The sequence below is a fragment of the Anopheles bellator genome, chromosome 1 (genome assembly GCF_943735745.2).
Source record: "Anopheles bellator chromosome 1, idAnoBellAS_SP24_06.2, whole genome shotgun sequence".
NCBI classification, from domain to species: Eukaryota; Metazoa; Arthropoda; class Insecta; order Diptera; family Culicidae; genus Anopheles; species Anopheles bellator.
The window spans coordinates 59,543,776-59,570,347 of record NC_071285.1 but is presented as its reverse complement, the minus strand read 5'-3'; the positions used below and the strand labels follow the sequence as shown (position 1 = coordinate 59,570,347).

The window sequence follows — 26,572 nt, the reverse complement described above, 5'->3', positions numbered from 1 at the left end:
GTGGCCAGTGCGGCTATTTAAGCATGAATTTTGGTATAGAACAGGTTGGATAGGCCTATTGTTGATAGTTTATTTAGACATTCGGCTTCCATCAGCGGCCGGGAATCAGTGCGACTAGTAGTGCTAAAAAGTGCGTCCAAAATATATTCACAAATTTTCATGCCTAGCTCCTTCCGTAACAATGGGTTGTTCCTTCACGCCTTTCCCCTACTCTTCCCTATCTGCTATCAGTGAACAACAAGTGTATGTACAGTCGCTGAAGAAGCACTTGGTGCGTGTGAATTCGGACTAACAGCAATTACCGTAACGGCGAGCGTGCCCGCTCTAACACCACAGACACCAGACACGTGTCCAATCGAAAGACGATTTAGGGTTTATCAAAGAGGCGGCAAGACTATGATCTGAATGCAGTTTTAAATCGCCATGCAACGAGCGTGTGTATTCTATCATTTAGTTGTTGCTTGTCCGTGTTCCCCATTTGCTAGGTACAAGTGGGCCATAACTGGGATTATAATAGGTTATGTCGCTTTGTCCATTTAAGGGTTTGATTCTTGTTTATTTTACGGTAAAAATGAAAGCACCAATCGATTTCATCGTGATAAAACGCTTTAACCATCCTACAGCTAGTATTAATGTGTGGTTAAACTGTTGCTTGAATAGATCTAAAAGGTTTGGTTTCGCTACGTAAAATCTACCTAAACTTCGCTCGAGAACTACCGATGGGTGGGTTCTACGAATTTATGTTGTGTAAGCCTTCGCACACACAATTCAATACGAAAATAAAGAAACAAAAAACTGCTTCCATTCCATCTGTGCATTTATTTATCACGACAGACCCGTCCTCCCACATCGACTATACCCGCGCCCCACTCACTAGCGACAGGACTGTCTACGGGTTGCCGAGTCATTCGCGGCCAAACCCATGTCTGACACACCGTAAGAATATTAGCATAAATAAATATTTCAACATTGATTTCCTGCGCATCTGAGACCCGAGACTTGCTTCGGTTCGGTATGGATCTTTCACTAATTAAAAATAAATGTATCTAGAAGCGCCACACGTGTAGGCCATTCTCACACATGAGAAGAACTCTATCGTCCTTCGCTTGAAACTGCAGCTGGGATCTGGAGGGCGATGATACAAATGGTCTTCGGCTGCTCCTGTTGATTTGTTTGCGTTCCGATGGGTGGTTCATTGCCCTTTTCGCCTACCGTATATTAAATAGGGGAACTACTAAAACTAGTGAAAAACTTCATAAATAACCAAGCATCACTCGCGTGCGCGTTGTTGTGTTGTTGCTGCACAGTGGGACTAACGTAATTCATATTTAATATCGTAGCATTAGTTCGGCGTTTGACTAACAGTCAAGTCGAAGGTCCCTGTGTTCTTGTGGTTCTTTCTCCTCCGCCGTCGTCATCGTCCACTTTATTCACCGGATCTTCTCCGGCACAATTGTGTCGGCCGCGGACAGCAATGTGTACGGTAATACCCACAGACAAACAATAACAGTGTCCAGTGTTTTTATGCGAAGTATTGTGTTGCACAAGTCGAACTTAATTTATAAGGCCATTGCGTCGTCCAGGAGGTTCTTCAATTCCTTCACGTGTTGTGCCTTAGAGCCAGTGGCGGTCGACGCACCGCACGGACGTCCAACGTAGCTGTTGTTGCCGACAAAGGAAGGGAGAAGCAAGTAGTGCCAGACATCGGCCGCGGGAGTGAAAAATAAAACAGAAAAATAAGTTTAGATGCTGCCCTCGTTCGAGATGGAGGATACACCGTTGGGAAGGGCCAGATATATGTATATAATTTTTGTGTTTCAACAGCAACATTAGCAACAATGCGTTGTGTTTAACGATTGAATGGTTAATATCTTTACAGAACACAAAAGTGACGGAAGGATACAAGAAGGGTTGTGGTTTAGTTGGGGGCTTATGTTGACCATTCAGATGGAGTAACACTTTGTAAACTACACAGGAACATGTAACGCACAGTTGAGTGTACAAGAGAGGTGTTTTGTTTCGACATTGTGTATGTACATGTGACAAGAAATCAGCACTACAATTGTCCTACAATTGAATCCAAAGCTAGAAGGTTAGTGTGAACCACTACACTCCCAACAAACGACAGACATTCGAAGGCGAGCGCTGAAAACACAGTCTATTAAAGGAATGTTGGACATGTTAGCAAGACCTACGCCTAGAGGTAACACAGTTAGTCAAAGGGATTAAAACGATGGTGATGGAACAGCAATCATGCTAGATACTGGAATACGATCAATAATCTGCACAGGTATTAGTCACTTAAAACGGTACCGCAACAACTGGAAAAACGAAACAACAACGTGAACCTTTGGCAGCAGATAGAGCAAATAATTTTATCAAGCAAACTTTGCAAATGAACAAAAGCAGCATATTACTTCCCAAACTTTACGCAAACTCTCGAAATAATAAAAACAAATAAATTAATAACCAAAAAACCCAAAAGCAATTTGATCGCCAATCAATACGCATGATCGCACATGCTTCAACCAATTCGTGTTTGAAAAAAAGCCCCATAACGGAAAATTATAATAAAAGAAAAGTTCATAGCATTAGCCAGCCGATTGGGTTTTACGCAACGCGTGGCAGTGCCAGACGATACCAACAACACACGCAAACATTGCAACTGGGTTCTAGTCAATCAATGGATGTGAGCAAAAAGGAAGCGGAATGTAGCTTGTGACAAAATGGCCGGGTGACCGGAATCGATGGATTTTGCGGCGATGGGGCGATTGGACTAGACCAGATGCATTACTACAGCGAAGCAACTGTCGCACAGGAGCAACCTGCGCCTTACTACAACCCGATCGGCACCGGCGGGAAAGCGGACGTACGATGGTAGTCGCTAGCAATAGCAGTTATGTGGGGTAAAAGGTGCTATATAGGAATAGAGAGAGAGAGAGAGTTTGGGAATACGTTTTTGTTGTTGTGACCCCTCACCTAAGTGGTCGCGATGAGATTCGCACTTTACGACCCTTGCTGGCAGCGGAACCGCTCGTTGGAGAGTTAAAGGTACCCTGCGGGATATTGAATCCTTGGCCGGTTTTCTGCTGCACAAGCTTTTCGTCTTGCACGCTGTCATCGCTACGGGCATGATGGTTGTGGTTATGAATATTGGCATTTTGGCTACGATCATCGTTAGTGAGGGTGGTGGTGGTGGTGGTGGATGAGGGGAGTGATGTGGTGGATGTGGTTTCAATTTTACGGTCCGCAGCAGCATCACTAGCATGGGCAGGTTTGCTGCCACCGCTGCCGCTGCTGCTACTGTTGCTGCTGCTTGCAAACCAACGACTAAACCAAGACTCCGACGCGTTTGCCGCGGTGGACGTAGCCGAATGGGGCTCAGCGGCAGTAGAGCTACCGGTGGCTCCATCGGAAACCGTGACATTTGGCTTCGAATGCACTGATCCCGCAGTGGACTGCTGCCTGCTGTCACTGTGGCCGCCGCTGTCCAATGATGACCGTTTTTTGGGCTTGTAAGCGTCAAACACGTCTTTGTAACCTTCGATCGCTCCGTCGCCCTCGAGGCTGCAAAATGGAGAACGAGAGGGAGGGCCTCCGGTTGGTCGTATGTTTGTGGTTGGTTTTCTGTCCACCCCATTCGCTTATTTGGTCAGCTTCGGAAGTTTGATTCGGTGAAGGGTAGGTTGAGAGGTATCTGGGTGGCCTTCACGTGACTCTCGTAATATACTTGATTCAAAAAGCACTTTTAACGCATAAAAAAGGAAGGAACTGAATGATACTGAGCTCAGGAAATTTACGAAAGGTATGCTGTTGTTGGTGGAACTCAAAACGTTAAATTAAAATTACTCTTAAAACACAAAACAGGGATTCCAAATCATACATCATCCAAAGTGGAACAGCTAAGGCGTTTCAAGCGAAGACAATACGGAAACATACGGAATCGGTACGTGGCATGTCTCGCCCGTCTGAACTTGCGCATGAACAGGCACAATGCGTGTGGATGTTAGGACCACAAGGAAATCAAACTGTACTTCAAACGGACACTCTGGGAGGGATAACTCTACCAACTAACGCAACTGGATCGGGAGAGGGTGAATTCTGTATTAAATGTGCTTTTCTGTAGCCATTATCAGTTTGCAATTCTTACGTGCCACTAACACTGATTTCTTATTATGCCTCTAACCTTCACCAATATATGTAGGCATCACACACCAATTGTACGGATCTAGCTTGTACGGATCAGTGCATCCGGCGCCCAACACCATCGTTAAGAGCTCTGATGAAAACGACCCATCCCGCGCGTGTGATTTATGATTCTCGCTCGTTCAACAGCCAATTACAGTACTACGAAACGCACCCAGCGTGTCTACGGAATACGGAATCACTACTAGCAGTACGATGAATGCTCGAGAAGACGAAAAAATAGTTAAAGAAGTGTTAAGGAGAGAAACTAGCGCAAAAGGTAAAAAAGTGCATTCAGAGTGTGCTTTTCGGTGCGTTTTACGATAGACAGAAAGATAGATTAGGAGCAAAACAGAGATATTGGCACAGTAGTAGCAAGTAGAGTAGTAGCAATACCTATTCCTACCACAGAGGAAAGGTTTTGTCTTTGTACAATTAGAGGGCGCATTTGGCAGAGGAACTGTGGAGGCGCCAATGTGGAGGGAACTGGAATGTGTCGTTCGTGAGTGGTGATGTTTAATACTATAAAAGAGTATCGACGGTGTTTAGTGTACGAGTGCGTGCGCGTGTGTAGTGTGTTAGCAGGCAAAAGGAGGTTTACGTGTATGAGTAATTTGTTTCGTGTCCAAAAACATGTGCGAACCGAAAGGGAACTCTCCGCAACCTTAATTTTCACCAAAACAACTGAGGGCACACTCAAGATGGGTACGTCTATAATCATAACAATCATTAGCCTACAATCGATAGGTTGGCAATACGAAGGCGGTGACACGAAAGGGCAGGGCAGGAACGACAAACATTTTATATCCGCAAACGTTTGGCGTGTCTGTCGCGGAGAGAGTCGATTGGTCGGGATTGGGGGAACATGAGTTATAGCAAAAGGATGAAGGAAAGGGAACGCAAAAGTGGAAACTGGTCTCAGTTTGAGTTGCGCACACTTGGCACCTACCTGAAATCACGCGTCGAGTTGATTGCGGTATCGAAGCGAGGCTGCACGTACGTCCAGCAGCCCTGGTTCTTGTGTTCCTCCTGGGCCCACACCAGCTCGGCGTTGGGGTACTTGGCGCACTCCGCCTTCACCAGATCGTACGGGAAGGGTGAGATCTGCAGCAAGAACGTTAGATTAATGGTTTGTGTTGACCACCTGCCGTCGAGAACTGGGGACGGACCTGTTCGATGCGGCTGATAGCGATGCTGCTGTCCAGCTGACGATCGCGACGCGCCTTCAGCAGATCGTAGTACACACGACCGGTGCAGAAGATGACTCGCTTGACGCCATTCGGGTTCTCGGCGGTCAGTGCATCCGGGATCAATCTGTGAGCAAAGGGGAGAACCATCAACCACCGAACAATCAGCTCAGCTTCTGCTTCTTACCGCTTGAATTCGGTTCCATCAGTCATCTCGCTGAAGTTGCTGCGGCATTCCGGATGACGTAGCAACGATTTTGGTGTTAACACGATCAGAGGCTTGCGGAAAGGCAACGCAATCTGTCGGCGCAAAAGATGGAAATAGTTGCCAGGCGTCGAGCAGTTGGCCACTATCCAGTTAATGTCGTGTAGCTGCCGGATGGCAAACTCGTCCGACTCGGGTGGGAAGTAGTCCGGATCGTCCGAGCACATTTGCAAGAATCGTTCGACGCGGGCCGACGAGTGCTCCGGGCCCATTCCCTCCATACCGTGGGGCAGCAGCATCACCAATCCGCTCTGACGCACCCATTTGGCCTGCCCAGAGGAGACGAACTGATCGATAATGCACTGGGCGGTATTGTTGAAGTCACCAAACTGGGCCTCCCAGCAGACGAGCGCATTCGGATTGGTCATCGAGTAGCCGAGCTCGAACCCGAGCACACCGAACTCCGACAACGAGCTGTTACAGACGGTGTACGGGGCCTGATCCGGGTAGAGGTGGCACAGTGGTCGATAGGTGGCCTTATCGACCGTCTGATGGTGTAGCACGTGATGGCGATGCGAGAACGTGCCACGCTCGACGTCCTGACCGGAGAGACGCACGTGAATGCCCTCCTTCAGCAGCGAACCGAACGCCATCGCTTCGGCCAACGCCCAATCGATCGTCTTGTTTTCGAGCATCTCCTTGCGGGCGGCCAGCACACGCAGCAAGCCCTTGTGGATGACGAATTCCGCCGCGTTGGGTGGTGGCGAAGAGAAACGGTTGCCAATGTGCACCAGTGTCTCCTCGATCACACCGGTCGGGGCGACCTTAAGTGGGTCCTTACCCTCGAAGAACCCGGACCACGGCGAGTCGATCCAATCCTTGTACTTAATGTGCGTTTCCGTTTTGGCCTGCTCGAAGGCCTCCTCACAAATCTTCTCGTACTTGTCCTTGACGCTCTTCACCTCCTCGGCCGTTACGACACCCTCGCTGATCAGCTGGTTGGCGTAGATGTCCAGCGCCGGCTTGGTGCCGCGGATTTTCTTGTACATCAGGGGCTGCGTGAACATGGGCTCATCGATCTCGTTGTGACCGTTGCGCCGGTAGCTCACGATGTCGATAATCACGTCCTTGTGGAAGGTGGCGCGCCACTCGGCCGCCACCTTGCACACGTGCATCACCGCTTCCGGGTCATCACCGTTGACGTGGAAGATCGGTGCGTTGACAACGCGCGCCACATCCGTGCAGTACGGCGAAGAGCGCGAGTGACGGGGATCGGTCGTGAAGCCGATCTGATTGTTCACCACGATGTGCACCGTGCCGTGCGTCGTGTAGTCCGGCAGATCCGACAGATGCATCGTTTCAAACACCACACCCTGGCCGCAGAACGCAGCGTCGCCGTGCAGCAGGATGGACATTACCTTTTTACCCTCACCATCGCCGCGATAGAACTGCTCGGCCCGCGTTTTGCCCTGTACGACCGGGTCCACGGCCTCCAGATGGGACGGGTTGGCCACGACAGCCAGACGAATGTTTTTGTTCGTCACGCGATTCAGTCGCTCGATGTACGTTCCCAGGTGGTACTTCACGTCACCGGAACCCTTCGAAGAAAAGATACACAAAACCAGGTCAGAAACAACGTTAACATGCCACATGGACTTTGCGAACACTTACATCATCAGCCGCTTCCAATCCAGCGAACTGGGTGAAGATCTGATGCAGCGGTTTGCGGCACACGTTGGCCAGCACGTTAAGGCGGCCACGATGCGGCATTCCCATAATGATGGACTCGACGCCGAGCCGAGTCGACACGTCGATCACCTCCTTCATGGCGGGAATCATGATTTCACAGCCCTCCAGCCCGAACCGCTTTTCCGACGAGAACTTCTTTGCCAGGAACGCCTCGAAGCCCGTGGCACGCGTGACACGCGCCAGGATCAGACGCTTCTCATCGTTGCTGTAGTTCATGATGTTGGGCGTCTCGAAGCGCTCGCGAATCCAGTTGCACTGCTCGAGCGAATTGATGAACATAAACTCGACGCCGATCTTGTTGCAGTACGCCTTCTCGAGGCGCCCCAGGATTTCGCGCAGCGGCAGAAACTTTTCCTTGCCACCAATGAACGTGGTGCTCGGCAGCTTAAACACGCGCTCCATGTCGGATTCCTCTGTTCCGGTGGGTGAAAACAATCGCATAACAATTAGCATGACTTTCACGAAGAGGCCTTATTTCGACGATTTAATACTACACAATACCACACACATCATCCGCGAACCAAACAACGCAGCGTCCCGTCACCGTCTTCAATCGAATCAGGATTTGAGGGGATTGAACGTTTTTTGCTGCATTGACGGCCCTTACTCTATCGTGTTTTGTTAGGTTGCAACTACTGGACACAATCTGTGCACAACAAGCAATACCGGGTGGTCTGTCCAAAGTACGTTTGTTCGGTATTACGTGCTGTGCGTACATCTAATAAGAGATCTCACTCACTTACAACTAAGCTGAAGAGGCATTACAAAAAGCAATTGAAATTCGGATAGCCTTTCAATGAACCAACCCCTGGGAGCCTGGGTTTGGGCAGCCAGGGTCTGGTTCCAGTATGCCAATGTTTGCCGATCGCGGCCAATTTCCTACAACTTAAAACGCTTTATGCGGCATTCCCACATTCTCAAGCGGGTGCAAAGATAAAACAGGAATGAACAGCAGCACACATTAAAATATTTGCAGTAGAAACGCTTCAGTGTGGGTGCATCAAGAGTTAGTGTTTGGCACGTGTTAGGAGGAAGTAAAGCATAGAAACGGGAAGGTGTATGTAACGAAAGAAAGCTGCATAGTTCCGTGGATCAGAAGAAAAGCGTAACAGAAAACCAACCAAAAACCACTCGGTGATAACAGAGACAAACGGGGGTCAAACATCCCAGGCGATAGGGAGGGGGTGTGGGTCGAAAGAATCACAAGATACGGGGCGCTTCTTAACTATAGAAATAGGCGGACGGAACAGACCAGTTGTTCTGTGTCCTTCTTTTCTTACTCATGCCCAACAGCAGTTGACGATCTTCTTCGCTTACACAGTCCAAAATCCTGGCCGGGACTAATAATTTATGCGTGAATGGGCATGTGCAAGGTTCGTTTTATCAGAACAAAATCAACCAAAACACCGGGTGTGACCGGGAGTGTAACGATGAAGGAGAAAAGAAGAAGAAAATTAGAAACTATAATTCAGCCATTTGCTGTCCTTGGTTGTTCAGGAATTTTGTGCAGCTAGCGGTCAAAGATGAAACCAAATATACGTGTGAACGGTCGCTTTGGGACAACTCTTTAGAATGAAGGATACGCCGTAAACTTGAGTCTTTTCCGGATAAACATAAAATACACCCTGCATTGTCCAATTTTTTGCCCCGGGGAGATAGTGAAGAAGGGAAGGAAAACGTAAGACTGCAGCCTATAAAAACCGAGGGGTAAAGTTGATGTGTTTGAAGGTGATGTGGCCACTAACGGGGTGCTTGTGTGAGGAGGGAATGTGTTGGCTCTCTTCTTACTGCGCTACGCGAGGAAACAACTGCCCAACGCACCCGATACTCACCGAAACGGTAGGACGAATACAGCAACTCCGGCGGAGTCTTATCGTCCAGGTCTGCACTATTGATGCCGAGCGGGTCAAGGCGGGCTACATTATGCCCTCTAATCTGTACACGTTACACACATACACCCGCCCGCACAAACAGCCCGCCAAATGCGTCCGCCGTGGTTCGGTGGATTTCCGATTTGGATTCGACCGATCACGGAGAGGTGCACACGACACACGACGTGAGGTAAAATATCATTGGATGGTGTTAGACGCGTGTGACACAGTCGTAGCGGAACAGTGACGGTAGCGGAAGGTTAAATTGCGGTGTTTGCGGGTTTGCATTGACATTACCAACACACATTTTATAGCGTTGTTTGTATGTTTTTGCATGTTGTATGTTGTATTGATATATTTTTTTGTACATATTAGTCCAACATAATATCGCCAACAAGAAAAGAGAAAAGGATGAGTGAAAAAAGAAAGGTAAAAGATCAATCTAGAGTTTCTTATGGACAAGAAGAGTGTGTCATTTAACGGCAATATTTTGGCAGATTCTGTGGGCTGATACATCACAGGGGAACGGTCGAAGAGAGAAAGGGAATGTTTTACAAACGAGCGGATAAAACATTAAGCACACCAGCGGTCAAAACAGGACGAACAATCATCACCAACACAGGACAAACATACGAGAATGCACTTTCCGGGTGCGGAGAACAGAGTTCTGGTTAGTTGACGCAACACGACTAAATAATTAAACTACTCACAAACTACTACACACTAGAGACACACAAATGTGTTAGTGAATATGTTTGGCTATTTTGTGTGAAGAATCCCCATTGCCATTAAAAGATAGCCACGGACATTCCAATGGCCCGTTCAGTTGGATCATCTGATCCCACAAAGCTTGGCCTTTCGTTGCTTCCGAATCTCAATTTCAAGCTAGGAAAACCGGAAGGGATCTGGGTTGTCAGTTACCTTCTTAACCACTAAAATGCGCACCCATGTTAGAGGCGTTGAATTGAGTAGTAATAGTAGCGTAAGTAGTAAAAAGGAGTAAGTAAGGCTTATCAATTTACCAAAGTTCATGTAAGTGCGGGTAACTTTTTCATTTGCTCGAAGATGCGCTCTATCCGGTTGAACCTCGGCATTAAGAATGCCCAGCGGATCGATGTCCGCCACCAGGTGACCACGGGACTGCAGGATTCGATGAGTTCGGTGGTGATAGGGAGTAGTGATATTAAAGATATTTTAATGGTTGTTTTTAGTGTTCGCTCCCCATTCAGTTGTGGACGACGTTAAGGGTCGTAAATGTTTAATGATGGCGTGTTTCCCGTCGTTCTCTCACGTAGAAGGGTGCCCTGTGTTTTGTTACGCGTTCTACAGCCAAAACAGGTTACGGAGCGTATGCGATCGTCGAGTGTATATGGTTTGTTATTTTAACCTCCATAGTTTACTTTTACCCGTGCCATTTCCGAGACACTGTGGCAGCCCCGAGCAATAGGAACGGAATGAAACAATGGAAATGCCTGTCTTGGGCCGTACAAGAACAGCATTCCGTCGTCGATCCCCACTGAATCTAGAATAAAATACAATCATGCAATCTAACGGATACCGAGATTTGGGGGAGCCACACATAAAAACGAAACGCGTCAGCTTCAATCTAATTTCAACCAAAATGTCGTCGGAATAATAATTCTTTTATGATTAAAAAGCCAAAACAAAAATCCAAAACATGAACTACGAAAGGAGCGTTTTTCTTTTAGGACGAAACGAAGCTGATTACATAGCGGCACTAGGGTGGCCACTGTTATTACTGCATTGCTCTTTTACGCTGCAGGATAACACAACGTCACACAAGGATCGATTTTCTCGCGTCGCGGGATCATTTTAGGGACAAAAAATAGAACAAACGTGGAACACAGGACGGAACATGGGGCGGACACATGATAAGAGAGAGATAGAGAGAGAGAGCGATGTCTACGAATGTCAGCCTGGAGAAAGGCGTGTCAGGCATTAGAGTCAGGAGCATTGCCGGAAGGACAACTTTATCACACAGGGACTGCCAATATTACCTGGTAGCTGCGAATGATAGCTTGAACGGCAAGATGGTCATCGATTAGCTTATCGTCGATACGACCACCCACGGCGGCGCCAGCGCCGGCCAAGGCGGGCAGCGAGCTACCGAGGTACTGTGCAGCGGGAACGTGGTGCTTCGGTGACGGAACGAGCGTTGGGGGTCCTGCGTATGAATTGTTGCGGAAATATGCATCCCAAGACTGCAACGAGACGTGATAGTGTTAGGGAAACATGGATGAACTAGACCGTTAGCTTCATACCGCATGCACGGAAGCCGGATCCCGCAGCCATGCATTGTACATGTCGTCGATGTAGTTCGATGAAGACCCATTCAGAAATGGTTCTGCCGCGGCGGAGTTGTACAATTTCACCGACGAGGCTGCCACCAGCTCCGTGGTCAGCTGTGGAAGAAGAGAAACGGTTTAACGATCTGAGGAAAGCGGAATGTAGCGAAATCGCAGCGTACCTTCGATGCCGGTGTTTTCAGCAGAAAAGAACCGAAGCTCTGCTGACCCATCGGGTTCACCAGGTGTAGAGCCGTCCTTGCGCGATGCATTTTGATGGTGATGTACTGTGCTGTTGCTTAATCGTCCAGCGACCGAGTTGCAAAAATCCAAAAGTTCAAACTACGGATGGCCAGAGATCCGTGTTGCCGGTAGACAACGGTTTGTGTCTCAGATTCTGTGGCGGATAAATGAAATTAAATCGAAAATTTGCTTTCATTCACAGTCAGTACTCAGTGATGGTTTGCTATGATGAGGATTTTTCGCAAAACCCGTCGCCATAGAAATCTGACATAGCATTGAAACCATTTCAGGCCTTATCAAACTGTCGCAGTAGGTGGCGACTACATTTGCCACCAGTTGATTTGGCTTATCTGGGCACGTTGCGGCTGACATAGTGACGCGAGGTGTCATTATTGGAAAATAACAAGCGTGAAAAATGTTCTAAACAAAGCTCCAGCGTGAAAACAATCGGACACTATTCACAATCCAACTGATGGACTAACTAACTTCCGACGGATTCATCACGGATTATAGTACATTAAACTACAAAAAAATCACATTCCATTATTTATCAGCAGTTTTCAAATTGTCACGTAAAGTACTATCATGCGTATGTGCAAACACTTTTTGCTAATGGCATCCACATTGTTATCGGCTACCCAATAATCTCTGCGCCAGTATCACACCAAATTAACATCGTCATCTGATCAGCTGCTCTTATGCTGATCAGCTTATGGCCTGCCAGATATGGTAGGTTTATCACTACTTCCTTAATCCGAATGTTTGCAGTTTACAATAGAATTCATTTAAATTTCGTGAGCTTTCTCAATTTTAAGATGGTCCCTCGCCCCTTCCACCAAATATCGGAGCGACCGTTCGTGGTTTTGTCTATAAATAAGTCCTGTCAACCACGCCAGAGGCAATTTTCGACGAACGGTGGAACGCGAAGAAAAACGCCTAGGCCAAGGAAAAGAGGTTGGCCGCCAGCTTCTAGAGCATCGAACCAGGCGACAAGCTATCGTGTGCGACCTTGACATTGAATCACGAGGTACATTTTCTGCCCTCTGGCCCCTAACCCACCGTGCCCCTTCGCTGTTCTCACAGCAACGGCGCTGGTATCGATTGTTTGAATTTCACAGTATTGGTACGTCTGAGAGATCGCGGCATGGGAACTGCAGTCGTATCAGCGGATTGAATTCGTTCACCAAGGGATTGGCCGCGAACCGCATTACTTTGTATGACTCTAGGCCAGTGTGACCTTGAGGTGCTCTTTGAATGGAATATTTGTTGGGAACGATAGCGCTACCTTCCCCCTCAAGCAACGATGGACAAATATCGCCGTCGTGCGTCAATGGGCTAAAATAAGGAATGCACGATACTTGTGCAGCAGAAGCCGATCGGCCGATCAGTGATATAATTATCGCCCATCTGCTAAGAAGACCGAAACAAGGACATGCGGACGAGACAGTGGGTTCTACTACGCAGTTCGATGCTTGTCCCGTTCACAAAGATTTCGTTTCATGGCGAGGACAATTGTCGAGAAGCTTAACTGCTTCTTTCAAATTCCATGAATGGTTGCAAAAGGAAAAGACGCCTAACCTGATGCGATGATATCAAGTGTGACATCATACTGCAACAATCTTTTCTTAAAATCAGATGACGCACAGTGCCGACGGCGCCAAAGTACGGGAATGCGTCACCGGACGTTGGCGCTGCTGTCATATGACGGCGCGCCGTTTAAACTGCGGAGGCGCGCATACGCCAATCCGCGTAGCACGTGATAACCTCTCGTCATTCGAACCATCACAATCTTCGCCGGTTTGGTAGCCATCGGAGTGCGGGCGAGAGAAGGAATTTATTATCAACAGATCGGCCGGCGCTTCGCCATCCCTCCCTGACTCCAATAGAAAAAAACGCTATAAACAGCATAATATACGGAGCCACAGTCACAGCAAACCGGATCACACCGGTTCTTACGAGCAGTGGGATTCACGTGAGCCATGGATTGACGGCGAAATATACATAAAAGAATGCTAATCTACCGGCGATCGGCGTGAGTCAATGATCGCTACGGAGCTGATGCCGGGTTTGTCCTCTAACAACCGGTTTCTGGTGGCCTCCATGGCGCGAAAAATAAAATTGTAAAACAAAAACTTGTTCGATTGTGTGTGAGGGGTTTTTTGGCAACGGTTTGGAGGACGCCACTGTGTGCGGTAGGTACAGGATTCGTCTGAGGGTGCCGGTTTGGCCTTGTCCTCATAAACTTTTGCGCTGATCGAGTGAGCGGCATTCTCGCGAGGCGTGTTTGCTTTCAATGCCAGCAGCAAACATCCATAGCCGACGATCATCTTTGGCAGCAGATCAACAAGAGACAATGCAAATAAAGTTCTCGCTTGAGTTAAATGAAGTAATAATTCAAGCCTAGCCCCCTTGTCGCCACTCACAGCTTGAGTGAATTGTTCCGATAGTAAATAACATACAGTAAAACTTTTCGTCCACGAGCTTCGGAGGGGTGGTGGGCACTGATAGAAGCTTTTGCATAACCACTGAGAACCTTGGGCTAAAAAAATCCCCCCATCACAACCACAGATACACGTGTTGAAGAAAAGTTAGTCGATAAAGCTAACAGTTTTCCTTTCACACACAGTCGCAAGTGCTTCGACCGCGGTTTCTATTTTTGATCATTTTCACGCCGTTCAGGCTCGAGGCGGGAAACAGATGCTGGTAACGGTGACGCGCTTTCTGGGCCACGAAAGGTAATGATCTAACGGAGGGGAAACTAATGCCAATTGTTGTTAGGGTAATTTCTTTAGCGATCTTTGCTTTCACACGATCAACCATAACTTTTCGCACATGTTAGATTACTTCGTTTTTGGCGATTCTTTTCCAAAGTTAGCGAGTTCTTGGTTTGATTACAATGTATTCAAATCAACCGTGAGCTAAACACTGCAAGCTTGCCTCTCATGATTCTATTTGATTTCCACCTTTACTCGTGCTGCTCCGTCTCGCCTCATTCAGCTACGCTTCGGATGGAAATATTTTCCATTACATAACACGTGCAAAAACGCAAAAACGATTGGTGATTATTTTCGTCTGAATTATGCTTCTCACGTAGAACTGCCAAAAATATAACTACACATGTTTTACGTAAGCGGAATGCCGATTTTTTTTTAATCGTCCGTGAGGTTTTAAAATACGGACGTTTTTCAGTCAGATGGACTCAATCGGCACCAAACGATTTTATCACAACAATATATAATACCACCAACATACCTCTAACGATCGCGTTCCGTCACTAAACGGATCTTTTCTGCGAACCACTAAACCGCTTACGCCGGCAGTTTTCGTCTCGGAATGTTCGCGTAACGACAACCCGCGAGCAACTAGTGAGCTTGGTCGCGACCGCGAGCCAATGCAAAACACAGAATGGCATGAAAAAACAAACACAATCAACTGACCACCGCCCGTGACAATAATATCTCTCCGCGTCGGGTAGAGAGTATAGGTAGTAGCATCGATTGCGGTCGACTACTATTAAACCCGTTGGGGGCGCGTATCGCACCCCGAGTTGGCACGATACGGTTCGTCAAAAGTCTAGTCATCCGTTAAACAATAAAGTTCCTTTCTGGCCTTTTTTCATTGTGTGCGCGAGTCTTCAAATTGATTGAAAGACTTTACACGTTATCTTACGTTTATGATACCGCGGTTCGTATCTTGCATGCCACAGACGTGATTTGGGGGACCGCGATCGTCACTAGTTGGTGGATGGTGTCTAAAGGTAGTGAAAGGTAAAGCAGAGCGGTCGAGCAAACGCCCGGCATGAACTCAGGCGCAATTAGAAACACGTGGTAAGACCGGAATACGAATCGCGAAGGAAATCCCCTAGAGTGCAACATTTTCGTTTACATTGCCGCTCGTGCAGAGGATTAGTTGACCAACAGCCAGTTCGGTAACAATCCGTTCCCTGTGGACAGCAACAAGAGGCGTTCAACCAGCGAGCGAGCTGACCTTCTCTTTCAGCCATTTAGTATTTGTAGCCAACACAGAACCATCAAGTTTGTGACCGTATCCGATGTGGAACAATTGCTCGTGAAAAATGCCCGCCCGTGAGGGCGCGAATGTGTGTCAACGGGCATGCGGGGGCTCCGTAGGACAGCGCGGAAGGACGACTGGTGACGGCAGCGTTGATCATTCTCGGCGGTCGTTTACCGTCGGTGTCACGAGTTGGCTTTAAATGGGGCGGCAAGATCGTTGCTATCTGTTCGAGAAGATACGCTTCAAGCACGATAACGAGCTGCATTTTAAACTCAAACACCTTATCATGGCGGATGACACGGTCGCGCCAGAACGATCGTAAACGGACACATCTTCTCCACGAGCAACTGCGTAGATTGCCGGGAACATTTGAACCAGATTCATCCGGACTGGAGGCAGATAGATTGAGGACGCGCGACAAACTTATCGCGGCCAAAGTACGCGTCCGCTCAAAGTCACACGACACGAGCGTCGCTATAAATTAACATCTTTCTTCATTGTTACTTATCGCACCAAGGGGCTACGAAGAGGAGATCATCGTTGTTGTACAATTAGCATCCGATGAGCGTAATGGTAATAATATGACTCCCAATCATGTGGCTCGCGAACCAGTTTAAAGCGAATCAGGGTCCGAATCCGAACGATGCGCATGTTTTGATGGGAGTCGGTGGCCACGGGGGTAAACAATCACGCAGCGCTTGATCTCTGTCCCATGCTGTTATCAGCGGGCCTGGGCTGGTCATCCTCTAACGCTGTTTTACTTTTCTCTCTTCCTTTCAATTGTGCTCCCGAATGAATCTACGAGTAAAGCGAGGAGGCTCGTCTGTGAGACTTTTGACCTCATTAATACGTCCACATTTTGACCACGTGTCTCTAACCTAAAAACGAAGAGAGGCTATAATAGAAAACACTCGTTAAGCAACCCGCCAGATGCGCCTAGGGCACGGCGGGGGTTTTTATGACGCGTTCGATGCGGAATTCCCTGCCGGTCCCTGCGGGTTTTGCACACTCCAATCACATTGCCTCCTCGGAGCTGCCATTTCGGAATTTTCCCGCATTTCACAGTCCATTCTCTCAGCCGATTTCCTACAGCTGCGCTATGAAAGCTGTTTCGAGAGTCGCCGCACTGCCACGATGGCTGTTTAACGAAATGCGATTGCATCACAAGTTGGCACCACCTGCCCGGCACTTTTCGCATTGCAGCCCCATTTTCAACACACAGAAGCAGTGCCTAAATCAAGGACACACGTTTTTCGTTCGATTGTCCTTTTCCGGCGATTCCCATTACATAATTCACGCCTACGAGTGGCTAATAATGCACCTTCACTCTTTCAACACGGGATTCCATCGCGCGTTTACCGATTAATAGATTGATAGATTATAAAAGCATTTTCTTTACCTCACAAAACGCAGCACAGATATATCACGATATACAATTTTAACGTTTTATATTAACGTAAAACCCTTTTTCTCTACGTCAAACGTCAAAAAAATGTATTATGATGGTTTTGAAGATTCTACGTTCCCGGTCCCTGGTTTTCACTTGCAGGTTTGCAAACCTGACATTTTGCGTTCCCGGCCTCTGCTTTTCTACATGTGACTTTCGACGGGAAAGGGATAGCTAACGCTAGAGTGAGACAAATTTTCCCGTTGACAGCCAGCATGAGCGCCACGGTGGGGAAGCGGGCGAACTACTCAGTTGTCAAATTCAAATTAAAGTTCAATTGAAATTGTAAACCGTTGCTAGATGTGCAATGTGCAATACTTATGTCCTATGTACGCCTGAAATAATCAGAGCCTTCGATGTTAAGCAGCCCTTTTTCTATGTTGGGGCGCCAAACTCCTTTACAGCAACAGAAATGTTTTAATGTGCGCCTATTGTGAGCAAACACCATCAAAAAACAACCCGTTGATACTTTAAGTCGGGGGCAGCTTCTAATTTTATGCGATTTGACCGCATCTTGGCCGCATTATTCTTATCCCAGTGCCTGTGCCTAAAAAGTGCGTGAAAGTAAATCTGTGTTTTAAATTGAATAAGCTTAATATTAGTTGTTTAAGTATTTTTGTGCTGATTCAAATTGTTACTATGTGTTTTCAACTAATTTGTATAAATTGCGTCAAACGCTTTACTTGTCTTTTTCGTGGAAAACTTCAACTCAATTCAACATTGATTTTTATAGAAGACAAAAGTATCCTATCTCACAAGAGTTCAACTCGCATCTGCTATTTTACTACGCTAGGCAATTTGCGAATTATTATTTAATTCTTTGCCAATGTTTCCTAATGAGAGACGATTGCACCGCAACTTCGGTAATGTAACTTCAATTCACTTTCTTTGGCAATGAACTGCTTAGAAGATGATCGTTGCTGAAGCTGCAGCATTCCTCTCTTTGGCGCAGCCGCAGAACTGCAAACTCCTTTCCAAATTTGGCGCAAGATTATCCCCGGTTCGTTTGGGCCATGTGTGGAAATAGTGACCCACCACCGCGTGGCGAATCTCCCTTCCAGTATCACGGGCGCCACCACGCGCAACACGTTGCTCGCGCACATGGCAAACATTGCGTGAAATACGCGTGTGCGAGCCGAAAACGGTGTGCGTACACACAAACATAAGCGCAGGTGCATGTGTGGTTCGTGAAGCACTCGGGGGTCTTGGGGTGAAAATGGCAGTCACCGTTAACCCAGCAACCGTAGAGCAGAAAGCAGCGAGATCCCGCCTCGGAAAGTCGCGTTTTGGTGCGATCATCCTTAGCAGCACGCGAAACCCCGGAGTGGCCTCAGTGAATTTTCGTAGTTCAAGTGCACAGTGCACCTAAGTGGCGTCATTCACAGTGCCGCATTAGCGGAAGACCAATTAAGCAGAGACTCCAAATTGGTGCAGCGGCTAAAAGTTCAACGAACGATGAACTTCCGAGGCATCCTGATGCTGTGGGTTTCGTTGGCCTGCGGCGAAATGATGCTTCGTACGGTACAGGCCGATGCACCGAAAGTGAGTTCGAATCGGTGGTCATTGCCACCATCCAGCGATCCTCTGTTACAGCGTTATGCAATCGTAATCGAACTCACACGTAATGGTACGAATTGTGACCGAAGTGGCATCACTTGCACAACCGAACGTAACCTTGCGAGACAAACGAACCCTCAAACGAAATTCGGGTTTGCTTTGAGTTCAGTTCAGAGAGATCATGTTGTTTGTAATAGGCAGTTTGATAAACACGGCATACGGGTTTTTTTTATACCAAAAGTACCTAAAAATTTGAATCAGCTATGAGACCGAGACAGCATTGGAATCGGTCGATGGGTTGGCCAATCTTCAAAATAACGAGCCCCAAAGCCACTCACTCACCTTGACCAACGGTTGGGTGAAACTGAAGTTTAGATACCTCCTAAGCGACCAATAGTTTGCGTTTTCGGTGTTATTATGTTTCTCTCGTTTGGCATCAGTTAATTTTCCCCATTGCACGAGAGGCGTTGGCTCTTAAATTGGTAACTTGCATTAAAATGAGCCCAAGAACACTCGAGCATATGTGTTTTCCCAAATACGCCATACTGCATATTTAGTGTTTTATTTCTCGTTTATCATGTTACCGATTACGAAATAGTAGAGGACCTCTTATAAAGGTCGCGTGATGTTGAATCACTGCCTCAGGTTAATGACCTTATGTTGCCTTATTTATTGCTTGCCAAAATCGCTCTGGCCCCCATGCTTCTGGCAGAAATTGCAACGCATTACATAACTCGAAGGGTTTCGTGATCGTCTGGAAGAAGGTAAATGCAATGCACATTCAACGCAATGTTCCGATGGGGCTCGGTGTATGGAGAAAATAGGTATGGCAGGGGACAAGTTTCGAGTTTACACCATCTCCGGTACAGCTTCGACACCGAAAGTTTGCGTGGTGCCTGCAACTGGGGAGAGAGCTTCTTTATTGGACAGGGAGTTCATTGGAGAAAGAGAAAAACTAGTTTCCGTCGACCCAATCAGAAATGGTCAAGACGAGTGCCTCATAAAATGCACTTCGCTACAAACCGGCCACGACTGACATCCTTTATATGTACCTTTAGACTCCTTTCCTTTTTATCCTTATAAATGGCCACCAGTAAAGTTTCCAATTGACTCGTGTCCACAGAAGCGTTGCCTCAGCAAACCGAACATCTCGAAAAAGGTTGACATGGTAATCCACCAGTGCCAGGAGGAGATCAAATCGAGCCTGATCGAGGACGCACTGAAGATCTACACCGCCGAGAGTGGCCAGTGGCACGAGCGACGAAAGCGTGACTCCTCCAGCGGATCGCACGATTTCTCCCATCCGACCATTGTTTCGCACGAAGACAAGTGGATTGCAGGAGTAAGAATCCTATTGGTCCTATCACCCGAAATGCCATAACCTTTCCCTATTCCAGTGTTTGATGCAGTGCGTGTACCGTAAGAATGACGCCGTCGACAAGAACGGATGGCCAACGTTGGATGGGTTGGTGAATCTCTACACGGATGGTGTAAATGAGCACGGTTTTTTCATGGCTACTCTGCGAGGCGTCGATCGCTGCCTGAAGGGCACATCGAAGAAGTATCAGATCAAACGGAACGATTTAGCCGGTAAGCTTGTCCCACGTGCCTCCAGAGCCATGATCATAATGTTGGTTTTTCTTAATTTAGAAAACTTCGAGCAGTGTGAAGTCGCTTTCGACGTGTTTGACTGTATCTCGGATATGATCACCGATTACTGTAGCGATCGATCCCACCACTGACTAACGAGAGGATGATGCTGGGGAACCGGGGACGGATGGGATTGGTGTTTTATGTGATGTCTTTAATTTTACAAAAGAAGTAACCCTTAGAAGTCAATAAAAATTGTGTTTTAAGCATTTGGTTTATGAATAAAATCAGCTACTTTCATTATTAAATGAGTTAAAAATGGTTTACATTATTATCTTGTATGATAATCAGCAGAAATATGAGCAACGAAAGCCTACAGCTGACACAGTATTTTAATTATGTAACGACATTATTTTCCTGTGTTCAACTAGTTCCTTATTGGGCGGTTAACTGCATTGCAAATTATGCAAATGAGCTGTTCTGCATAAACCGAACAATGGAGTACATGGTTTGAAAGGTCAGTCTCAAAATATGAATTAATTTCAACAGTACCTATTTTTCCTATGTAGCGTGTAAAACTGTGCACGGATTTGTGAAACGCACTTTTGTGATTGCGATGAGTTTGTAGCAGATTGAGCACAGAAAAGATTCGAAACTGTTACAAAAAAAATCCAACAGGAAATTAAGGCAATTTGACAAGAGTTTCGTCAGCTGGGTTTAGACCTTCTCCGCGGTGGGATTTATGGCGCCTAGAAGGAAACGGAACACTTTACAACTCTTTCACTTCCTCGGCATTGGACCTCAGGGACGGCAGCACGGCAGAAACAATGGGTTCTATCCTCCAAATGGACTAGTTGCTGTGCCCACCGAGACACTATGCGAAAGATGACTGATCGCAGTCACGTCCACAAAACTAAGCGCCTACCCCAGAACACTCATTCCACCTCCAACAGCAGCGGCAGGGTCACCAGCACCCTCAAAAGATGTCCCGGCCTAACGGTTTGCTGCCCTCTATCTCTCCAGTATGTCTGAGAACAACAGTGCGACATTGTGGCCCGGCAGATTTGGACGATAAAGATCGATTGTTTTTAATTATCCAATTAATTTCTTCCGCTGTTTCTCAGCGACGGTTTCGGAGCCGGACCTCGGAGATGGCGACAAAGTTTACTGTCGTATCTTACACAATTCGCTGTCTGGTTGCTCGGTGTATGGTCAGAAAAATTCTTTAACGAGAAAAGAACTGACAAGAAATCTGCTGCGTATGAAACGGTGCAAAATATTCTCAAAAGTGATCATATCGATGCCACGTGCGTGATGGGATACATTTTTAATGAGCAACGCTTATCCAACATGCTCTCACCTGGTTATTAGCGAAACAATCTGTTTTAATCAAAATGTGAAATCACAGAATAAATCATTTCCCTCAGTTCCACCGATATATCGCGAGGCCATCGTACGCAAATCAAGTTCATGTCGATCAGCACGCGCACAAGAGGATCGCGTGGAAGTCACACATCCTTTTCGTTTAATGGAAGGTTAATTGTGGAGCACTCATTCCTTAACACCGTAAACCAACAAACTACTGCGCAGAGCTGCTGGGCTCTGGCTGGGTCAATAATGTTGCCAGCTATTAGCGCCTGCCGGGAAGATTGATGAGACAAACAATACGAACTAATAATTACCCCGAGACCATCGTGGACTGCGACGGAAACGAGCTTCCAAGTTGAAGACCGTCGGTAGGCTCCTCGCCCGCTGTTCGCGCGATGCACGCGTCCGGTGTCTGCGCGAAGCTCGGACCTATCGTGGTAGGATCGCTACCGTTGCCATAAATCATTACCCAGTTGGATGCTAACGAACCTCACGAGGGGTAAGGTCACACCACGCGCTGATGCTCCGGACTCCGGATGAAGGATTCGGCGGTGTTGTAGGAGTAGGCGGCCCAACACGAACCGCTTCCGGAGCTGGCTCGTGAAAATTTGCCTGTCCCGCCGGGGCCATTGTTCGGTCAGTTATGGGGGGGGAGTTGGATTTTTGGAAGAATTTTGCATAATGGCGCAGAAATTTCGAATCAACATGGCGTGGTAGACGATCAATCATTTGAGCCTGCGCGGCCGCGGTGAAGAAGGAAATCCTGCCAAAATAATCTGACACCACCTGTAGTGAGACCCGCGCGCTAATGGAGAGGTGTTACCTATTGCGGGTCTCGGTGGGGGGGCCATGTTCACCACCAGCAGCGAAGACAGGTAGTGTGGCCCCCCGGGCGGGTTTCATCGCGATCGTGATCGTAGAAACAATTGAAGGGAACGCCCGGCAGCCCCGTCATAATGAGGCTGTCCTTGACTTGTATCTCTACTGGAATGCTGGAAGCAGGTGGGCGAGGTGTGCAAGATTCAGGTCTTCGGGCGGTCAGCGCCGGCCGCCGACCGACGTTTCGTGCGATGATGCGCCGAGCACACCACTCCACCACCGTTCATCATCCGCAGCGTCGACGGAAGACTCATACACGATCGAGCCCATCATTAAAAAGACTGTCGAAAGCTCCGCTTTACTCCGGGATGTGGTGCATGCGCATCAGTTTTGGGCGTGTGGCGTTGTAATGGCATGTAATAAAATGTTTCCAAAAGTTTGTTTAATTAAAATAGGAAACTTATTATTTTACGCAAGGAAATACAATTCCAATTCAATCACAAATTCCAACATCAGTTATCGTTTTGTTTTCTGTCGCTTCAAGTATCGGAATGCCTGATGCCCGACGTTTAATGGAAACCTCGTGCCAGACTGCACCGTTGGCCTCAAACATGCCGACGGCACCCCAAGCCCCCCCAGCGTGGGTTGCTCAAGTGTAGGAGCATAAAGATAATGTTTTATGAATGAAATCACCTCCGTGCTTGATCACCGTTTGCTTCACCGGGCTTGTGGGCCTCTGGCAACATCTCGGCCACACATGTGCCAGCCATAATGGTCCCTCTCTTCGCAGCAGTAGCAGCAAACCAAGAAGAAACTCTCGGTCGGTTCTGGCAGAACGGGCCGGGTGGTCCGCTCTGGCGTGCGATAAACCCGAAAAGATCGATATCGAGCAGCGGGATTCCATTGTTTGTCGGCCGCGGCACACACGCGGCACATAAAACGCGTCATAGAGCCATCCAATCAACACGCATGCGCATGCGTTTTACCGCCCAGGCCGCCGCCCAGGCCAGCTCCGAATCTAAAATCTCGAAACGAGGCGGGAAAATCGGAACGGGGACGGGTTAGGTCGAGGAAGCGCCAACACCGCCGCCGCCGGCCTGCGACAGCAATCTGCCGAGAATCTGGCGGCCTCCCACCCAGCGCCAGCGCCGGAGCGGGTGGCATCGTGTTATTATTATTGTTTCGCTCGGCTTTGCGTTCTTTTCGTGTTTCCCTCCATTTTTTGCCGTTTTGTTTGCTTAATTTTTCGGCGGAAAAGCGCCATTAACGGAGCTCGGTTGGGTCCGGTTGGGCGGGAATGTATATAAAGAGGTACGGATTTTCGCCGCCACGAACAGTGTGAGTTTGACTTCGCGAGCGAGACCCTATAACGGGGGCGAAAACGTGGTTAAGTGCAGAAGGCCCAACAGAAGGTGTGAAATTTAAACCCGAAAATGGATTAGCTGAGCAGCGACCTCGTGAACTGACCGCGTGATAAGCCATTCCACGGTGTGGGACTCTCGAAGGACAAGTGTTTAGTGACAATACTCAAGGAATTGAAGCCCCGTGCAAGTTCTGAGCGATCCATTAGCAATGCAAGTGCCGTGGGTGATCGTGACCGTTGGGCTGACCCATCTCCTGCTAGTGCGTTCCGACCAGACCGATTTCAATCACATCAACTCGGATGGATCCTTTGCTTTCGGGTAGTGGCCACCACAGTGAACTGCCAAGAAAGGGCCAAAGTCTAAATGCTCGTGATTTTTATTTTAATTACGCAGCCTGAAAAACTCAGACACTCCCGGAGGACACTACCATACGGCCAGTGGTAACCCGAAGACGGTCGTCCGCGGACGCTACGGAAGCCGCCAGCCGGATACGGGACGGGTCGAGGAAACGATCTACACTGCCGGTCCCCGTGGGTAAGCACTAGATCGGGCTCGGTCTCCCGAGTGAAAGGTTTCTCCCTGCTGAACTTGAATTTAATGTAGCGCCACTTTGGAAAAGTGAGACACTAATTTTAGCATTTATCACACCATTACGGCAGTGTAATTATTTCGGGGTCATGTGACAAGCTGAGCGTGAGAACTGTGGCCGTAGACACTGCTCGTTGGTGATCGCGGTGTACTTGGCCTTGCGGGCCAAGATGAGTTTTTAAATGAATTTGTATTGTCTCCGGTGGCCGTTTGGGTTCTTTGGGCCTCCGCAAACCGAATGGGTCGTTGTGAAACCGAGGCCATGTTATGACGGATACAAGCCAAATTGAATGGTCTTTTTAATCGTCTGAATGTGAGCTACGCGGCGTTCTCTGCCGTTATCTAGTTTCGCGGTCAAAATCAAAAGACTTGAATAGGAGATAAGCGAGGAACGCGATGAAGAAGTGACCAAGTGTTTCTGTTTGCAGGTTCCGTGCCCGGGGGCCCAAGATCCATCGGAAGCAGAGCCTGTCGCAGGTGCCACGGGGACCGATCGGAACACCGGATGACCCGCAGGCCGATCCGTATGATGACCCGAGCTACGACTTTCAGTTCAAAACTCGCAACTACCAGCGCCGCGAGGGTTCCGACAGCAACGGCCGTGTCAACGGGCTGTACTCCTACATCGATGACGTGGGGGAAAAGCACTCGGTGCGGTACTCGGCCGGTAGTGGAACCGGCTACGAGGTGGCCAACCCCGTACCGGATGCACCGAACACGATTGCGTACGAGAGCCCACTCTACAAGACGCACAAACAGGTGCGTGGTAAGGTTGCGTTCGAGAGTGGCCCCAGTGGCTCCGGTCAGTACAAGTAAGTGGATGTTGGCGACGCGCTCTCTCGATCACTTTCGACAAACACTCGTTCCATTCGTCGACTTGTAGGCTGCTTTCGGTGGGACCGGATCAGCGGCGTGCGGAAACGACCGGCCCGGACGGAGTGACCCGCGGTTCGTACTCCTATCTGGACGACAAGGGTGTCCAGCGAACGGTGCAGTACATTGCCGGGGCCGGCATCGGGTACAAGGTGGTACAGAGTACGACGGGTGCCGGGACGCATCGGCTGCCGCAACCCGCTTTTGGCATCGCGCACGTCGAGCAAAGTGACATCGCCGACAACAACAATCCGGCGTACCAGGGAGCGTCCTCTGGTCCGACGAGCGAACGGCCGGGGACCGGAGGTGGCTACGATCACGTGGCCCGACCGTCGAGCTCCGGCTACGATGGTCCCGGTCGACCGACGGCTCCCGACGGCTACGATCCTCCCACTGGCCCCTCAGGCCCAGCTTCGGGTCCGGGAGTCTCAGGCCCGGGCCCGAGTGGTTCCGGTTACCCGGACACGGGTCGTCCGGGAACGGGCCTGGGCTATGATGAGGAGAACTTTGACAGCAAACGACCGACGACTCCGGCGAGTGTGCGACCTGCGACCACCGATCGACCCGATGCCGTGGAAAGTTCACGCGAAAAGTACCCACCGGGTGGACCTGGGGACGATCCGGACCACGAACTCGGAGGATACGGCGATGACAGCATTATCGGACTGGTGCCACCAAAGTACGACTTCGAAAGCGCCCCGACTGGTCCCGTTTCATCGAGCGACGATCAGCCACTGCTGTCCGGTCCGTTCGATGTGGCCATCTCGAGTGGGCCCTCCGGGCCAGCTCCGTACCCGAGCTTTGGAGAGTCAGCGCCGGACACGAACGCATACAACTCGAACGATTTCGCCAGCTTCCCCGAGGTTTCGTACGATCAGAAGAAGCTGCAAGACGACCGGAAGAAGGATTGGCGCGACTTCGCCAAGGACTCGACCATCATCAAGAACGTGGGCGATTGGTACGTGGGGTTGGCCCCGGGGGCGTCGGTGCGGGCCCACGTACAATCAATCGATCTGTTGCCGTACGGCGGACGGGCGCCCTCGCCCGGAGACGCCCTGCGGCGCGATACGCAGGCGCAAGCCAAATCCAGACCGACTTCGGACGGTCCGGTCAACCGAAAGACGTACGAACGACGGTAGGCCGCCAGGGGGTACGCGTTTTTTACCGAAATGTGTTAGGTTAGTCTTAGATTTGTAAATAAATTAT

At 48.7% G+C, this 26,572-nt stretch overlaps 3 protein-coding genes across 6 annotated transcripts; 2 read left to right on the top strand and 1 right to left on the bottom strand.

Moving 5' to 3' along the window:
* Positions 1–796: 796 nt before the first annotated feature.
* LOC131205607 (2-oxoglutarate dehydrogenase complex component E1) lies at positions 797–15,099 on the bottom strand. 4 transcript variants are annotated; one of them, XM_058197775.1, is made up of 12 exons: positions 14,999–15,099; positions 11,686–11,900; positions 11,480–11,620; positions 11,216–11,419; positions 9,159–9,261; positions 8,607–8,666; positions 7,249–7,739; positions 5,560–7,175; positions 5,355–5,499; positions 5,135–5,289; positions 2,980–3,123; positions 797–1,659 (listed from the first exon to the last, which is right to left on the bottom strand). In XM_058197775.1, the coding sequence occupies exons 2-12, from the start codon at positions 11,773–11,775 to the stop codon at positions 1,560–1,562; spliced, it is 3,249 nt and encodes a 1,082-aa protein (XP_058053758.1). In that variant the 5' UTR covers positions 11,776–11,900; positions 14,999–15,099; the 3' UTR covers positions 797–1,559. The 4 variants fall into 4 exon arrangements, with proteins under 4 accessions (XP_058053758.1, XP_058053759.1, XP_058053761.1 ...); XM_058197776.1 differs by lacking the exon at positions 8,607–8,666; XM_058197778.1 differs by lacking the exons at positions 2,980–3,123; positions 8,607–8,666; positions 9,159–9,261 and adding an exon at positions 10,220–10,337.
* Positions 14,444–20,548, top strand: LOC131216026 (general odorant-binding protein 70). The gene is made up of 5 exons (XM_058210424.1): positions 14,444–14,481; positions 18,593–18,749; positions 19,888–20,106; positions 20,162–20,354; positions 20,415–20,548. Exons 1-5 carry the CDS (start codon positions 14,444–14,446, stop codon positions 20,504–20,506), a joined length of 699 nt encoding a protein of 232 aa, XP_058066407.1. The 3' UTR covers positions 20,507–20,548.
* A 3,565-nt stretch (positions 20,549–24,113) lies between these two features.
* Positions 24,114–26,510, top strand: LOC131206557 (collagen alpha-1(I) chain). Its single transcript, XM_058199147.1, has 4 exons — positions 24,114–24,223; positions 24,299–24,439; positions 24,922–25,305; positions 25,377–26,510. Exons 1-4 carry the CDS (start codon positions 24,114–24,116, stop codon positions 26,503–26,505), a joined length of 1,764 nt encoding a protein of 587 aa, XP_058055130.1. The 3' UTR covers positions 26,506–26,510.
* The last annotated feature ends 62 nt before the right edge of the window (positions 26,511–26,572 follow it).

Bases quoted from the DNA above. Each gene is read 5' to 3' on its own strand.
- LOC131205607 (XM_058197775.1), bottom strand. From the start codon at position 11,775: ATGCATCGCGCAAGGACGGCTCTACACCTGGTGAACCCGATGGGTCAG. The intron at 7,176-7,248 runs GTAAGTGTTCGC...TTTTCTTCGAAG, and splicing joins GATTGGAAGCGGCTGATGAT to GGTTCCGGTGACGTGAAGTA. The intron at 5,500-5,559 runs GTAAGAAGCAGA...CTTTGCTCACAG, and splicing joins GATGGAACCGAATTCAAGCG to ATTGATCCCGGATGCACTGA.
- LOC131216026 (XM_058210424.1), top strand. From the start codon at position 14,444: ATGCTGGTAACGGTGACGCGCTTTCTGGGCCACGAAAG. The intron at 14,482-18,592 runs GTAATGATCTAA...CGTCATTCACAG, and splicing joins CGCTTTCTGGGCCACGAAAG to TGCCGCATTAGCGGAAGACC. The intron at 20,107-20,161 runs GTAAGAATCCTA...TCCCTATTCCAG, and splicing joins AAGACAAGTGGATTGCAGGA to TGTTTGATGCAGTGCGTGTA.
- LOC131206557 (XM_058199147.1), top strand. From the start codon at position 24,114: ATGCAAGTGCCGTGGGTGATCGTGACCGTTGGGCTGACCCATCTCCTG. The intron at 24,224-24,298 runs GTAGTGGCCACC...TTAATTACGCAG, and splicing joins GATGGATCCTTTGCTTTCGG to CCTGAAAAACTCAGACACTC. The intron at 25,306-25,376 runs GTAAGTGGATGT...GTCGACTTGTAG, and splicing joins AGTGGCTCCGGTCAGTACAA to GCTGCTTTCGGTGGGACCGG.